This window comes from Triplophysa rosa, linkage group LG12 (genome assembly GCF_024868665.1).
Source record: "Triplophysa rosa linkage group LG12, Trosa_1v2, whole genome shotgun sequence".
Lineage (NCBI taxonomy): Eukaryota > Metazoa > Chordata > Actinopteri > Cypriniformes > Nemacheilidae > Triplophysa > Triplophysa rosa.
The window spans coordinates 10,351,815-10,368,531 of NC_079901.1; the positions used below are offsets into that span (position 1 = coordinate 10,351,815).

A 16,717-nucleotide genomic window follows, 5' to 3' on the forward strand; every position below is an offset into this window, starting at 1 on the left:
ACAAACTATATAGTAAAATAAAATAAACATTTTCAATTTCATGTTTCAATATTGTCCACCACATAAAACAAATAATTTAAAAATAACACGCATACAAATACCACTAATTAAATAAAAATATTTTCAGACGCTGCCTTTTCATTCGCGTTATGTCCAGGAGATGAAGTATGGCCCTGTCCTGGTCAACCTTGTTTGGTCTTTCATAAAACTTGTTGAAATTCATCATCAGGTGGGTATTAACGTGCCACCTGAGTGACGAACCTTCTTTTTTTGTTGCTTTTTGTGATTTTCTTTGTCCAGTCGGCGTTTTCTACCCCCAGGTGTAGGTCTCACTGGCTTATCCAGGCCATCAAAAGTGTTATTATAGTTTAAAGCACTCATTTTGAAGACTGAGCACAAACAAACGCTTCAAAGCGTCGCCATGTTGGATTGCATCGAACGAATTCTGATTGGTCGAGAGGACATATCGCATTTAGGCTAAAAACAGGTTCGGCGCTTATAGCGGTTTGGAAAGGAACTGCATCTTGCAGTACATTTTAAACAAGGAAATAAGCGATTTGGCATGAAACATTGATGGAGCAGTGAATAGGTTCAGTACACAGCAAAACGGCATGACGAACTCATTTGTAACTTCCAAAATATCTTTCTCTGTGTTCATCTGAACAAAGTAATTTATACAGGTATTACATTACATGAGGGTGAGAACATGATGGCACAATTTTCATTTTTGGGTAAACTATCCCTTTAACATTTGGAATTGATAGCCTAAGAGGAATTGAAATTTTAATTGTATATCAAGTATCCGATTCCTAACCTTTCGATTCTGATTCCGGAATTGGAATTGATTTTCGATTCCCACCCCATACCATGACTGCTGTATATTAAAGTATAATGCACACCAGTTGTTATAACTGGACAGGGACGTCAGTCACTGTGAGAGTGCTTGTCAAAATGTGTCATGATGTCAGACTTAACATATTAATGAAGCAGAAAAACATGCCGTAACATGGCAACCAGTCTTGTTGTTTTGGGTACGACTACGATTGCTTCACAAAATATTAATCAAACTTTCAGCAAAACCCTTCACATGGTGGTGGGGTGGTTGTTACAGATGCTTAGTTTAGATGGGGCAGCACTGAAATTTTTTTTGCGGTAGTATTCTTGTCTTTTTTTTAGTACAAATATCTAAATATTCTTAAATTAAGACACATTTACTTAAGAAGCCAAATGACTTACTTTTTTAAGTTTATGCTTATAACAAGCAAAATATCTGCCAATGGGGTACGAAAAATAAACGCAATGCAACTGACCATCACTACATCACAACAGCAAAGAAAATCATTTGTCCACTCGGTTTAATATTATTATAATGTATATAGTGTGGATTCAGCATCAAGTGTACTTTTAAGATGGTTTTTAAACCTACAACTGCTTTCCCCTATTTGGACTATTCCATTTACCACTGCTATTGACTTCAGACACTGAAGAAACTCATCACAGCATTCATCACAAGCTTACCTAAATCCACTGTCAACAACATCTCACACAAGCATTCACATTTGGCAACACAATCTGGATGATAAAACCTTGATTGAGAGCATAAGGGTCCAGCTATTGCGCAACACTCCTGACTCCGTCAATAAAGATCTACAGTAATGTCTTCATCAAGTCCAGCCACAGCTGTATCACTGTGGCCAACTGCAATCTCTTCATGTTATTTACACAGGGAAACCAGGAAAATGTTTCTATCATCGCACGAGTGTAAATATTTATGTGTGCCATTTTGCACGTCATCGCTAAAAAAAGTCATTAATAAAAAAAGGATTCCTCATCCATCAGAAAGTGGAGCGGCTATGTCACTCGTTGCAATCTTTCCCGACTTGGAAACTTGGACTCTACCTTTACAGTCTGCATTAGGTGGTGTATTTCGAGAGATTTGGCTTTCGGCAGGAGCCCTTTCTTTTTCCACGTGAAGTGACGTCTCTGGTTTCATTTTCCATTTCTAAAGCCGAAGAACATTGACAATCTGAGAATGGAAGTATATACTGTAACTACTGTAGTGCTACTGTAATGTTAACATAGCAGATAAGAAAGGTAAGCAGGAAAGCCCTGAGGTTACGTGTGTAACGGAGGGATTTTTACAAGTTGGCTCTCGATTTAAAAGCCTAGGACTGATGAAGAAAGGGCCTTCTGGGAAATATTTGTGGCCTCTGATAAAGTTTGCACTTCATTATGTTAAACTGCACTCGGATGAAGTATAACTGTATATACCAGCTCAAAGTAACAAAAATATTCCACCGAGCCGAAACATCTTCATAACAAAGTCATGGTTCATTTTAAATTCCTTGAATTACCAAAAGGTGCAGTGACACGCAGTTCAGTGTCTCTAATCCCTAGACTTTCACTTATCAGCTCTGGATTATTATTCAAGGGCTTCAAGACCATAAATCTTCAGATAAGCAACAGCAGACATGTGTCCTGCGATGTGTGTGTGTGTGTTAGTGAGTGAAAATGGGGTCAGACTCCCCACACTTCCTATCTGTAACCACAGAGGGCCATTCCAACAGATTATGAGGTCATGGAGACACAGGGGTTCCCATTAACAAAACACCACATTCATCTCCTGAGTAATTACTGCACTAACACCTCTGGGCCAAACTAAACAATGGCAGGAATAAGCTACAATGGCTTATCAGGGACTGTCCAAATCCAAACTAGCCCGAATCTACGGACAGATAAAATTTATCGCTGCCTAAAAGTTTTCAATCCAGGAACCATGCCAAATTATTAAAACAAGATATACTGTAGCAAGTTCTTTTTATTTTGAAGCCATTGCTACTTCTTGAAGGTTCACATGCTGACAGATTTAACTTTAGAATGTACAATTTGCTTTTATAAATACAGTCCTATTATAGAAAATCGTTTCAATTTATGCATCAGTTAACGTATTATATTAGTCTGTCAACTACCCATGGATTTTTTATCATAGAGAAAGGTTTGTTTAGTTTTAACTCTTTAAATGACTTAACGTTTTGAAACTTCGGTGCCTGTTTACAGTTATTATAGATTTGTTTTTAGTTTTATTCATATTTTAAATTAGATTTTATTTGTAGTTTTTATATTAATTTTAGTTACATTTTTAGCAATTTTGTTATATGCTTTTGATATTTTATTATTTTTTTGTTTATCTTTTTTAATAAACAGAAACTAAAATAAACAGATAAACAATAAATAATAAACAGAAACTAAATTAACCTTGCTACAAAACAAACAAACTAAAAAAAAGCGATGATATTTATTGATATAAAGTACAGCACTATGATATAACTGTGAATGCCACCGTTCAAATCTGTTTATGGAAGAATTGAATGAGAAATATTTGAGTTCATAACAACACTTCGGTATCTTGGCAAACCTGAGCACAGTTTGAGACTTTGTTCTTTTCAAAATCTAGAGTCACATGACAGATTACTGGATAATTACTTCAGGAGAATTTTTTGAGAAGCATAACACAAGCCTTTATTTAATCTCAGTGCTGTCTAGTAGAAACAACGGAGATGTTAAGAACTATACCGAAAGGTGTCTGTTTTGCATAAAACACATTAACATTGGTATAGCTGGTATGGACTGACCTGCTGTGTAGATGAGGGTGTACTGTCCCCGTTGTGTGTGGAAGGTCTTTATGCTGGAGACTGTTGTGACTTGGGTAGAAGAGGAGGACTGTGGTTTACTTCGCTCTGATTCAATGTATTTCAGTATAAGTCCTGTGATCTTCTCCCCAGCAGTTTTACTAGTCAGAGCTTTCTTCAGTATGGCTGACTGAGCCTCCTCTAACCTGAGACACAGTGAAACAAGCACATGCTTCCTCTTTGAAGAGTAATATCTCCATAACCAATAAGACACATACACTGCGTACATTGTATATAGTACAGTAAAATAGTATATACAGTAGAAGGATGATGTAATAACAGTAATATGAAGAGTTTGGTTCCAAAATGAGTCAACTTCGTTTTAAAAGTTTTTCAAAAATCATGTTTTTTTATTATGTTATGTTTTTATTGTGTTAGTTAGCTGTATTTTTTGAGTTATTATGGCTTAAATAAAAACAAACCAACTGCAGTTTGATTGATATTAACTGGAATGCAGAATAATAAAAAAGAGTTATCTCATTTAAACTCTTCATATATAGTATATAATGTCATGTATTTTATAAAGATGTATGTGCATTTCAGTGAATGACAACTCTGATGTTAGGTACAGTATACAACTTGAATTCTTACAAGATAAATAACATATGTCTTGTATTCTGATTCATAATAAAGACGTACATTTAAAACAGAGCCCACCATGATTCAGACATTTGTTATACTTAAAAGCCATTCAAGCCATCTAAAATGTCTTCTTTGAATTCAAACAGCGCACGGTTTTACAGTCCATTAAAATTATTAAAAGAACTCTGGCTAATATTACAAGAGAGCAGCAGAAACCAACTTTCTTCTCACATGGCAGCGGTTTCCTGAACAACTGCATGTCCAAGCTGAAGCAAATGTTGCGAGGCCGCTCCAAACCTGACTCAAAGTAAACATGACGGAGGTTTAGTGAAATATGACAGGGAATGGTTTGACAGATCATGTTTGAATATTTATACAGAAATTTAATGGGCACAGGCACACATACAAAGGCATTATGTTTCTTATTGCCAAGTAAAAGAAACAGGTTGGTACTATGGCTGACTAAAACATAAGCTCATTTTCCTCAACACAGACTTTAAAGACATGCTGGTGAGAGTCCTTAGCAAAACAGATTATATGGACATTACTACTTACACACAACCACAGCCAGTGTCTCACACACGCACGTAATTAATGTAAACATAGCAGATATCCACCGGGGATGATTTGAGCAAGGTCCTATTCACTGAAAAGCATTAAATACGACAAGTGGGCAGATCCTAATACACAACCCTGAGGATTTACAACAGTTGCTCTAAGCTCTAAACATTTTCACATCTACTGTAGATCATGGAACTGACTGTTATGCTCCCTAAAGTGACCAGAAAACTGTTTTCTCAGATTAACTATTTTAAACTTACTCAAGAACATATACAGTATACTGTACAATAAAGTCGTTTTCTTCCAAGTGCAATACTCATTTTGGATTGTAAACCCAAATACATGTCTGTCTGTGTAGACTAATACTCCATTTCTTATTTTATGCTTTTGAGAAAATTCCCTAAACACTTTCTATAATCAGGGACGTTTCCTGTAAACCTCTCTGTAATGAGTCACAACCTTTCTGAGAACATTTTAGACAAAGCAGTTTCTAAAAGATATACATAGACCCCATACCTTTCATTCCGGACGAAAGCAAGCATTCGTATCGAGATAAGCCGTGAACAGCAGAACTTTGTTGTTTTTGCAGTTGTTTACACCCTCTGGGGTCGGTTGCCAGGCATGGAGCAATGCAAAACCAGAGAACTTATCATACAATCTTGTTTATACATTGAATGTGATATCAAAAAAGCTGTTGAAATCTCAGGAAATCGCAGCCTGTCAGCACAAGGTAAGCAACATTGGCCCATCAGGTACAGCAGATGAAGCGGACCCTTAAATGGAGCTTTTCAATAGTCTATTGTGAGCGAGCTGTTTCCACAAGACCAGGCCCTTCCTTCCCAAGCTTAATATCAGACTATCTTGCTCAACAGTCTGACATCATGGCATAGTCCAAGTGGGTCTAAACTACCTCAGAACAGGCAATAAAGCTCTGGAACCCAAGCCCAAACTATAAAATTTGTTGCAGTTTATATATATATATATATATATATAGTATATATAAAAAATGGTTTTCATTATACCATATCAGACAGAGATTTTGCAGCTTCTTGACAGGCGAAATGAAAAGTTTGGGAAAACAGTTGTTTCAATTCTTATTCCATGTGATGCGAGTCTATTTATGAGGTACAACTCATGGGTGCAACGTCTGAGTTTTACTATTTCAGATCGTCAATATAAATGCGAACCACATGCAAATAAAATACATAATCACTAGGTTGAAGACAGAGAGGTAAACTGGTCATTCTTGTTTGGCATTGATGAGTTCCTATTAAAAACCACATCTGAATCTCTGCTCCCAAATCCATCTGGATGACCATGAACCATGACTGCCAAGCCCAATACCCTTTGTATCTTCATTTCTATCTTGTTTTGAGAGAGAGTAGATACCTTCCATCTTGGATATCAAAGCTCAGATCAGAGACTTCCAAAGGACAAGACTTCTTAACTTTATGATATTCATTGCCCCATCAATCTGAGATCAGATGAGGTGTGGCTCTCCAAACATAATACTTTTCTTCGAAATCTTTAAAGAGAGATCATCTTTTGTTCTTTTGCATCTGAACGCAATACAAAAGACTCTCATAAATCAGCATCTGCTCATTGGACGTGCCAATCACAATAAATATGTCAGTTTAACAGTGAGCAGTCCTTCTTCTTGCTCAGATTATCCCGGTGAGATTAGTTTGATAGCTCAAGTTTTTGGATCAGGGTGGGAGAGCAGGCTACAATACTGTATGTGAAGATAAGGGTTACTTAAGGTTTCTGACTGCAAAAAGAATCGACATCATTGTTTACAGTTGTTATAATGCTGCATATTATTACAGTAGTGTACATGTTAAATAGAATTAAAATCCCAAATATAAACATAAAATTCCTTTATGGAGTGTTTTGTACATTAAAGTACATTTTCAAAGTAACTTAGGAGGATAAATGGAGGACAAACACGCTTTAGTTTGTCTCTTTTCAGGGATGTACTCTATGTGCAAAAGCTCTGTGCTGCCGCTTACTGGCAGTGGGATACCGTAGTGTGGGAATTTACAGTAGATCATGTGAATCTGGAGTTGAGAGTGCCCCCTGTGGACAAGTTCTAGTAACAACATTTCTTTTTTGAAAAACATTTAGGTAGTAACACTTTACAATAAGGTTGTGTTTGTTAACGTTAGTTAATGAAATAGCGAACTTGAACTAACAATGAACAATACTTATACAGCATTTATTCATCTTAGTTATTGTCAATTTCGCATTTACTAATTAGTTTTAAATCAAATGTTGCAAATGTTAACATTGGTTAATACACCATGAGCTAACATGAACAACTATTTTGATATTAACTAACATTAACAAACATTAATAAATGCTAAAAACTATATTGCTCATTGTTGGTTAAAGGGGCAGTTCACCCAAAAATGAGAATTCTATCATCATTTACTCACCTTGAGTTGTTCCAAATATGTATAAATTTCTTTGTTCTGATGAACACAGAGAAAGATATTTGGAAGAATGCTTGTAAACAAACAGTTGACTACTATAGTAGGAACAATTTCAATGGTAGTCAAAAGTGCCCCAGAACTGTTTGCTTTTCTACATTCTTCTAAATATCTTCTTTTGTGTTCAACAGAACAAAGAAATGTATACAGATTTGAAACAACTTGATGAACTGCTCTTTTAATGTTAGTTAATGCATTTATTTACTAATGTTAACAAATACAACCTTGTTGTAAAGTGTTACCAACATTTGTGTTGGTTTTACTAAGATGTATCAGAGCAAAACAATGCAAGGTCAGCACAACACAGCTCCACGTGTGGGTTTTGGAGAGTAAAACAGTCATATGGGTTCCATCAGCAGGACTGTCACTGATAAAATGTGACATTTTAAAGCTTACAAGAAAAAAATGAATAAGACAACCGTTTACTTTCACCCTCACATCCGTAACTGATATGATCTCACTTTAACGTGTCTCCTAACATAAACAGGGGGTGTGTATGTCATAGAGTAAAGGTCAAATCACTGGTTTTAGTGTCTAGGATTGTTCAGAATAACCGCCTTACTCACACTGTTCATACCCGTACTTCCTACTAACATAATCATACTTTTTTTGCAGCATACAGCATGTATATTCTGAGCCTGCACGTTCTAGGTATGCATGGCATACTTGATGACTAATACTTTTGCAACTGAATGCATAGTGCACAAGTATATAAATAATTAATTATCACGAAGAACACGGTTTTCCATATTTTATTCCAACCGTATCCATTCCAATGTGACCTTTCATTTCCAGTGTGATAAATGAACCTGAAGTACAATCAGCTGCAGTCCACTTGTTAAGTCGTGACGTAAGGAATACTGTTTCCGGGTCCAAGCCTCCACTCATTTCAATGGAGGATAGTATTTAATCAGCCATTTATGAGCTAGTTATTTAAGCAAAACGTTTATAAACTCACAAAGTACACTGCAGTCTCCAGGTTCACAGAATCTCAGACATCAATATTTTAATCATTTGTACAAATGAGACGCAGTGTGGCCATTTGTGATTACGTTATGGAGATAAAGGATGGGATCTGTTTTTTTTTCTGGCAGTTTTACAGCACACCATGAGTGTATAATAGCATTTTCTTGATATTTTCCGACGGCATCTGATAGAGCGTTTGGATTAATTTGACTCTAAATTGGCTTAAGCGTTTATTTTTGAGGTGATAAGTGCCATTCTCTGAATTCGAAACGTTTAACATTTCTTGGAACTGTTTTGTACTGTTAAAAAATATAGCATTATAAGTTCACTTACTTGAGCGGTTGCCACTGTAATGAATACGACTTCCAGACATCTGGGTTGGCTTCTCTGGGAGCTCGGTCCGAGTCAAACATGGAGACGTTCTGGTGGGTGGTGGTGGAAACTGCAGTGACTGCTGGTGTGGCTGTAGTTGAGAGTACGGTGGGACCAAGCTGTGCTTCAAACCAGGAGCTCGGGGTTGAGGAAACATTAGCGTGCTCACAGCGATGACCGTGAAAACCAGGACGACACTGACAGATGTTCGGCCGACGACAAATCGCTTTATTATGGCATCGGGGATGACATCTTGCTAGTGAGACAGTGACAAACAGAACATGTTTATTGTATTTTTTCCAACATGGCAACACTTTCTTTTAATGTTTTCCCAACTTGTAAAACGGAGCATTGCAGCCACTACAGCCATTCAGAAACTCCTAAATTGGACAAATGGGCATGGCGCTAAATTTTACAGGTCTCAGGACAAAACATTTTGGGAAGGCCCCCCTCATTTGGTGCAAAGAGGTAGGCTATTCCCCCCTTAACCGCAGGATCTGGGGCAGTTTTTTTGGTTGCTCTCCCATGACAACAAACAATGAACTGAGTTTAAGTTGCACTGGCCCTTTAAAGGCACCTGGGTCAAGGGGTTAGTTATAAGAGTGTAAATCTATCTAAATAAGGATTAGCAAGATGTAGATTATGATGAGAAAGCTGAGGTACTGGATTAGTTGTGGTCAAGAGCTCAGGCTGTTGAAAGCTGCCTTAACCAGGTATTGGCCTGGTCATTTTGGCCTACTTAAGAGGAATGTTATAATGTTCAGACTCCTATGTTGTTTACACACAAAAAGTATGTTTTTACGGCAGAAACTCAAAGGGATCTCTGTGAGTGCAAATCTTTAATGCTCCACATAAGCCTAATAAAAATATATCAATAAAAAATGAATAAACAAAGAATGAATTGTGAACAAATAACAACAATAACAGCTACACACTGAAACAAAGAACACTGTGTACAGTAAAACTAAATCAAAACCAGATTTACATGTGTGCACTTATGACCATTAACTTAAGAATCACTTGAGGCAATGCTAGGCTTTTTGATATAACATCTCGTCTGTCGTAACTGTCTCCATCAACTGTAACATGGACGTAATGCATGATTTTACTCAAAAAAAAATATGACTGACTCTTACAGGGAATGTTCACCCAAAAATGAAAATTCTGTCATCATTTACTCACCCTCTTGTCATTTTACAAAAGAAGATATTTTGAAGAATGTTGGTACCGAACAACGGCGGTACCCATTGACTTCTAATGTACAGACACAAAACCAATGCAAGTACCACTATTGTTTGGTTCCCAAATCCTTTATATATCTTCTTTTGTCTTCTGATGATGACAGAATTTTCATATTTGGGTGAACTATGCCTTCAAGTCAAGGCTGTATCAGATTGTATCTGACCTACATCTAACACTTGTTACCAATTCTACACAATAAGTTTCACCATTTCTGAATCCCGGAGTAAGAGTGTTGTGAGGGTTACAATGTCATCTGAGAAGCTAAGTTAAACTGATGTCATACAGTCTGTGCGTTTTCGTCCGTTTACAAACATACAAGATCCTAATTCTGACACATTCTGTTAAAAAATCCTACTTGTATGCCATCTTTAAAAAGCGAGCAGATAAACCTCTACAAAGTTTTAATACTACTATCGCAAGGTTTGTTTTTATACTTCATCCATCCTGTATAAATGAAAGCTCATTGGCTTTGCACATCATCCCCCTTCTGTTTATGAATGAAGCTGTTACAACAGCCAGCTGTGTTGACACTCCTGTTCATCTGCACACTTTACAAGTGAGACAAAATAAACGGATTTGAGCAAGATACAAGACATATATATATATATATATATATATGTCTTTGTAACAACATGAAGTGTATAAACTAATCAGAATTGGAACCAAAAGAATGAAAATCTACTCACGTTTTGTGCATTGTCCGGTCTTGGGGTTGACTAGCCATGAAAGGCAACACCTGGTGCCACAAACGTTGGGTCTGCAAAAAGATCAATGGTGTCAGAGAGAGATCAAAGGTGATGGGGTGATTGTATGATTAAAAAAAGCATAAGCACAAACTAAACAATCCTTCATTTTCACACGCATCACGCTGTGTAAGGTTGAGAAAAACATTGCTGCTTATTTTACTGTTTATTTCAGACTCCACGCAAATTCAATCTGTCGGGCATAATCGCGATTTAAACACCTCTGAAAGTGCATCTTTAAAAGACTTACAATCCGTGGCCCCGGGCCCCTTAATATGCATTGACTGGGTGAATAGCCCTGAGTTTAAACTGACCCTTCACCCTGTGTTGTATTCAGCGTGGACAAATAGCGGCGATGAATAAAAACGAGAGGGGGTGTGAGTTTGTTATGGACACCCCTCTTGTTGGGCCTCTGTCCCTGCGGCCATGCACAGGAGAAATATTGCGTTTCCCAGAGCAGCGTAGGCATGGCACTTTTCAGATGGGTAAACTTTAGTGGATTAAGAATTTTCTTCAGATGCCCGACAGCATCTATTTAGTGGCTTTGGGACGTAAAGACAATAGCACACTAGCACAATCCCACGACTTGTTTTAAACACTGTGACCGGCGTGCATAACTCCGATCACCTAACCCTTCTACAACACTGAGAGGGATTTGATAATTAGTTACAGTTTTGTGCTTTTATTGTCTGGCTTCAGAAGGGACATTACTGGAGCTGTATATGAGGAAGAGAGATGTGTGATCTCTGTTCAGCACAAGCTGATTGAGACAGAAGTGGTATTGGCGATCGGAGGCCAGAATGGCCTAAAACCTTTCAATAGTACTCGAAGAGTACTCAAAGCTAATTCAGGTTATTATAGTTTACTGAAACTAGTTTACTTAAAATATTTCTGTTAATTGAAATTAAGTAAAACATCGACCTAAATATTTGAAAAACTAACGAAAACAGAAATGTTTATAGCCTTAGCAACTGAACGTTTTTACGCTATTGTGGACAAAAAAGGCCATTGGATGTATTCCACTAAACAGTTTTCCTGAACTTTTTTCACAGCTGCGACAGATTGGATTCGACTCATGATCGTTATATCAAAACAAAGGTATAAAGTCCCTTTTTTACTCTGCATGTTGTTATTTGCACTTCCGTCACAAATTACTATATTGTTGCTGAAGCATTTACATCACAAAACAGAGATCATATACTGACAGTAAACCTTAATACACTTTAAACGATGTATAGTTTGTGAATCTTGTTAATACTTTTTGACCGTAATATATATAGTCATTGTAAACAACGTTAAATAGTATAATTGTGTTAAATAGTAATAGTGACGTCAATACCGCCAACGAACGAGTGCGTCTCAAGAGGTTAAGTTGAGGTACTAAAATTATGAACTAAAAATAAATAAAAAACTATCTTTATATGGTTTATATTTATATGTCTAAATGAAAACGAAATAAATAAAACTATAAAAATACATTTATAAACCAATATGAAAAATAAACACAAAATTAGTAGAATGACAGGAGCATACAACAAAATTGCTAAAATATTAACAAAAAAATGGCATAAAATGAAAACTATAAAAGCTAATTGAAAAATTAATTAAAAGTCCGGTGTGTGAATTTTAGTGGCAACTAGCGGTGAGGTTGAGAATTGCAACCAACGGCTCACTAAGCCCCTCCCCCTCACTTTCGAAGCACTACGGCGGCTCTCACAGGACCAAGATGTTAAATGTGTTACTTACATTTACACACATAATGCTGGATGGATAAAACTGTACTGTAAAATATATATCAAAATGTATTTTCTCACGACTCATTATTTGATTGGTTTTTAATAAGTATTAGTTATAAGTATTAGTTTCCATAAGTATGTCAATAAGTATTCGTTTTTCATTCATTATAGTGCCTGCTACAGAAACATTAATATGATTCTGTTCATCCTCAAACTAAAACGGTCTCACGTCTCTGACTGTAACTCCTTTACACCAGCCTATCTGTCTGATCTCATAAATAAAGGCCTTGACCCTTCACTATTAGACCCAAATAGGGAAATGCCTGAACTGACAGAATGGAAATTTAGCGTCAGCTTTTATACCCAGTTTGGGTTTTAATGCGGACTCAACACTTAAACGATACATTCCAAATCAGACCTGAGCAATGTTTACAGAGCTGAGAGAGGAGTGACCTTCCTCACATCCCATTAAAGCAAGACTCCATAGTGATCAAACATGTCTGTGCTTATTCAGTTCACGTGGTAATCTTGATACAACAGACACACTGCAGTTCCTAAAGGGATAGTTAACCAAAAAGTGAACATTTTGTCATCATTTACTAACCCTCAAGTTGTTCCAAAACTGTATAAAATCTTTGTACTGTTGACCACAAAAGAAGATATTTTGAAGAATGTCAGAAACTAAACAGCTCTGGGGCACCATTAACTACCATAGTAGTTTTTTCCCTATACGGAAATCTATAGTGCCCCAGATGTGTTTGCTTACAAACATTCTTCTAAATATCTTTCTTTGCGTTTAGCATAACAATGAAATTTACACAGATTTGAAACAATTTGAGGGTGAGTAAATGATGACAGAATTTTCAGTTTTTTCTGTAAGGAGAACATATATTACATTACTTAAAATCCACTCATAATTTTGAGAACAATTATGTTGGCTTTTGGGTATCGTCCAAAATACAACGTCTGTTCTTTACCAGCTGTTTTTGCATCTCTCGCCTACAGGCAACATTTAACTTTTTGTTCTCCCTGTGTGAGCTGACTGCAAATACAGAAGGCAATGTTTCTAAGGCATCAAACACAATGGAGCAATAGGCGAGTCTTTACATCTTTCCCAAAGTACAATGAGCATGAGCATCTCAAACAAAGACTGTAAAATAAAGATTTTAAAAGGGCACTACTGCACTTTTATTTAAAAACAATGTGTTGCATTCCAAAGAAAGCAAGAGAAAATACAACGTTTATGGTTTTCTCCTTGGCCCCAACTTTTTTCCTCAGCACCCCATAACAGAGGTCCAAACATAGGCTTCTATAAAACTTTGACTGCAGTCATCGAGGTCAAACATGTGCGCTAACTGCTGGATTATCATAAAGCTCCCATTTGCTTGCCACCACCATGAATAAGGAATGAAAGTGTTTCTGTCCCCCTTTTAAATTTCAGAGGTGTCAAAGACGCCGTTGATGGGATCTGAATAGGAGCCCGTTCTTAAAACTTGCCTTTCGTGCTCTGAACTCCTGAACCTGCATTTGGCCTGTTCGCATCACTAAACTCCACAACAACACCTCCCTCTCCTTTCACAGCTTGTTAAAACGCTACCATATCCTTCCTCCCTGCCACCAAAGAACGTTTGGCCACAGTCAATGTCCTTGGATGACCTGTAGGCACAATGATTGTTTCTGAAGAGCAGTGGTGCATCCATGGTGAACTTTTGCAGAGATTCAATTGCATTTTAGCTCAATATGAATGTAAAAAGAGAAAGTAATTTACTGCATTGTAATGGCTTAAAAAGACCAGTCGCTGTGTCTCAGCTTTTGCAGGATAATCAGGAATTCCTCTCATGCTTGAAGGATCAACACTTCCGGTGATAGCTTTGGGTGAAAGTTAGGGTCTTTAGTACCACTGTGAAGATATACGGTAGGTCGGTTTTTTATGGTGTTATGATAATTCTTTAAATAACTGTGGGGTGTCTGGTTAAAGTAAAGTGAGGAGCTGTCTCGTGGGATCTATAAATGGCTTTTAAATGTAGAACACGATGACACACTAAAGACAAAAAGCAACAGTTTAGACAGCGGGTCAAGACAAGGATTGGATGTTCAGTTAAAAGCATGACGTGCCTCCTTTACTAGAAGCTCTCCTGGTATCATAGTCAAAACATTTTTAAGGGATGTACACAACCTATTTTGACTGTATACACAAGGCACTTCCTATGAATAACCCTTTTTTAAATATCTTTGTTGTTTTCTCTTTTTCTATGTTTTTCTACTAGCTACTTCTACATATTTTTGTTTTGCATCTGGACTACAACGTCAAATTTGACATTGCAGTACTGTTATTATTGGCTCTTGTTTTTCTTTTAAGTAACTTAATAATAACAATAACAAAAGTTTCTAAAAATGATTAAATGTTAAGTGCACAATTATTGATTGAATTCGTTTGTTTTGGAATCTAAAAAAATACTAAAATCACATATAATACGGCAAATATCTAATCTATTGTAGCCTATTATGTAAATTAAATTCAAGGCCGTTTGAGATGACTTTAAAGAACGCACTTACCCTTTTAAATCAATTTGTATTCGTGTAGTGTTGGTCTGAGGTCTTTGTCTCTGTGCTTTGCTCCGGGTTTGCGCAGAATTTATATTATTATGACCGATGTGATGTGATGATGACTGATCACTGACTGATGAGTTTGCGATCGCGAGTGAAATAACAGCTATAAATAGACTTGCAAATATGCAGAAAGACAGTCTCCTCTGTTCCGACATCGCTGTTCCGAACGTGGTACTTTTCAGTTAATTACTTTTGATGTGTTGCTCTCAGATTGAAAGACATAATCACTCTTGCATCAATGTCACTGGTTCCTCATTCATTGTAACGGTGTCCTCTCTCCATCTCTGCTCTGGCGTTGCGTTCAGTCCGCAGGCTCCATGAGTGACTCGAATGAAAGAGGTGCAAAAAACTTTGAGCCAATCAGAATGATTTCTGTCTTGTAGGCAGAAGTAGGCAGAAGGCAGCCAATCAGAGCCCAGACTCAGAGAGAGAGTCGCTTGATAGGTTGTCGTTTATAAACACTACCTGAAAATCGTGCAGTTTAAAAGTGTTAATCATTTCTTATTTTATAAGTCTTAGTTTTATTTCGTTGGTTCACATATTTTGTTGGTTCATATCATATTATTCATATTGGTTTTATTTTTTATTCATTAATATTTTTTTTCGAAGGGGAGCTGCACTCTAATATTTCCGTTTATCAAAATAAAAGCCATAATTAAAACACACGTAATTTTTGTAGTTAACTAATCATATGAAAAATAAAATGTATATGTAATGTAATAATTGAAGGTGATAAAATAATAATTCAATTAATTTATTTAAATTAATATAATAATTTAAATTAATTTAAGTGTTTTTTATTTTATTTTTTATCAAAAGTTTGAAAGTGTTGAAAAAAATCTAAAAAGAAAATAAAACACCGTTTTTACAAGCCTTTCATTATTTATGTATGCAAGGTTAACATTTCTTCTCAAGTTGAAATCAGCATACAAACCAAGACGCTTGCATGTCGCCTAAACCTTATTCTGCCACAGGTGTGCATTATAACACTGCAACAAAATACATAAAAAACACAAAACGTCAAACAAAAAATGTATCCTACAGTTAGGAAATGTATTTTTCTATGCTGCTCAGCCAAACAACCGTGTGCCTATTCCTTTGAGTGGTAAGAAAGTCCAGATGTCTGAAGGTTGGGTGTCTAGTCAAAAGTAGTGAACTTCTCTTCACACGGGGGTGTAAATGTACACAAACACCACTACTAGAAGATTAAGGATGATGGCAGAGACCCCGATAAGGAAGAATATCCTCTCTCCACAGTCCTTGCTGTCATCGTCCTCTGTGGCCACTGGACCTTCCTCACCAGGGACCGATGCTATGACTTCTGTAGGCTGTTCCTGCAGAGGAGAGGTAGAACTTATACTTTGAAGTAACATTATCTATCAACATGTTTTTGTGTCATTTGAATTGCAAACACACACACATATTTGTATGCATAATATGAAACTGATGCATTATCAATTCTGAAAAACATGGTCGCAGAAATAATTCTATTTTAATTTAATTTAATGGTTTTATGAAATTGTAAAACAAATACACATTTTATCATTGCAAAGCTGTACATTTCAGCAAACTTTAGTTGGGTTTGTGTGTTCCTTGGGTATTAAACTCATGATCTGGGTGTTGCTAGCAAAATCCAGTTTTAAAATGTTTAACCTGACTGCTGTGTTCTGTCATAAACTTAACATCTTTCATGGTTTATAAGATCATTCAAGGTAAATGCTGATTAT

General features: G+C 36.5%; 1 protein-coding gene across 1 annotated transcript in view; it reads right to left on the minus strand.

The window, feature by feature from the left end:
• Positions 1 to 15,261, minus strand: part of LOC130562597 (latent-transforming growth factor beta-binding protein 4) — a 66,920-nt gene extending 51,659 nt beyond the window's left edge. The window contains exons 1-4 of the mRNA XM_057347693.1: positions 14,937 to 15,261; positions 10,588 to 10,658; positions 8,621 to 8,915; positions 3,633 to 3,835 (exon numbers count right to left, since the gene is read on the minus strand). Of these exons, the coding sequence (XP_057203676.1) occupies positions 3,633 to 3,835; positions 8,621 to 8,915; positions 10,588 to 10,658; positions 14,937 to 15,145 (778 nt within the window). The 5' untranslated portion in view covers positions 15,146 to 15,261. The remainder of the gene's footprint in view (positions 1 to 3,632; positions 3,836 to 8,620; positions 8,916 to 10,587; positions 10,659 to 14,936) is intronic.
• Between the last annotated feature and the right edge of the window lie 1,456 nt (positions 15,262 to 16,717).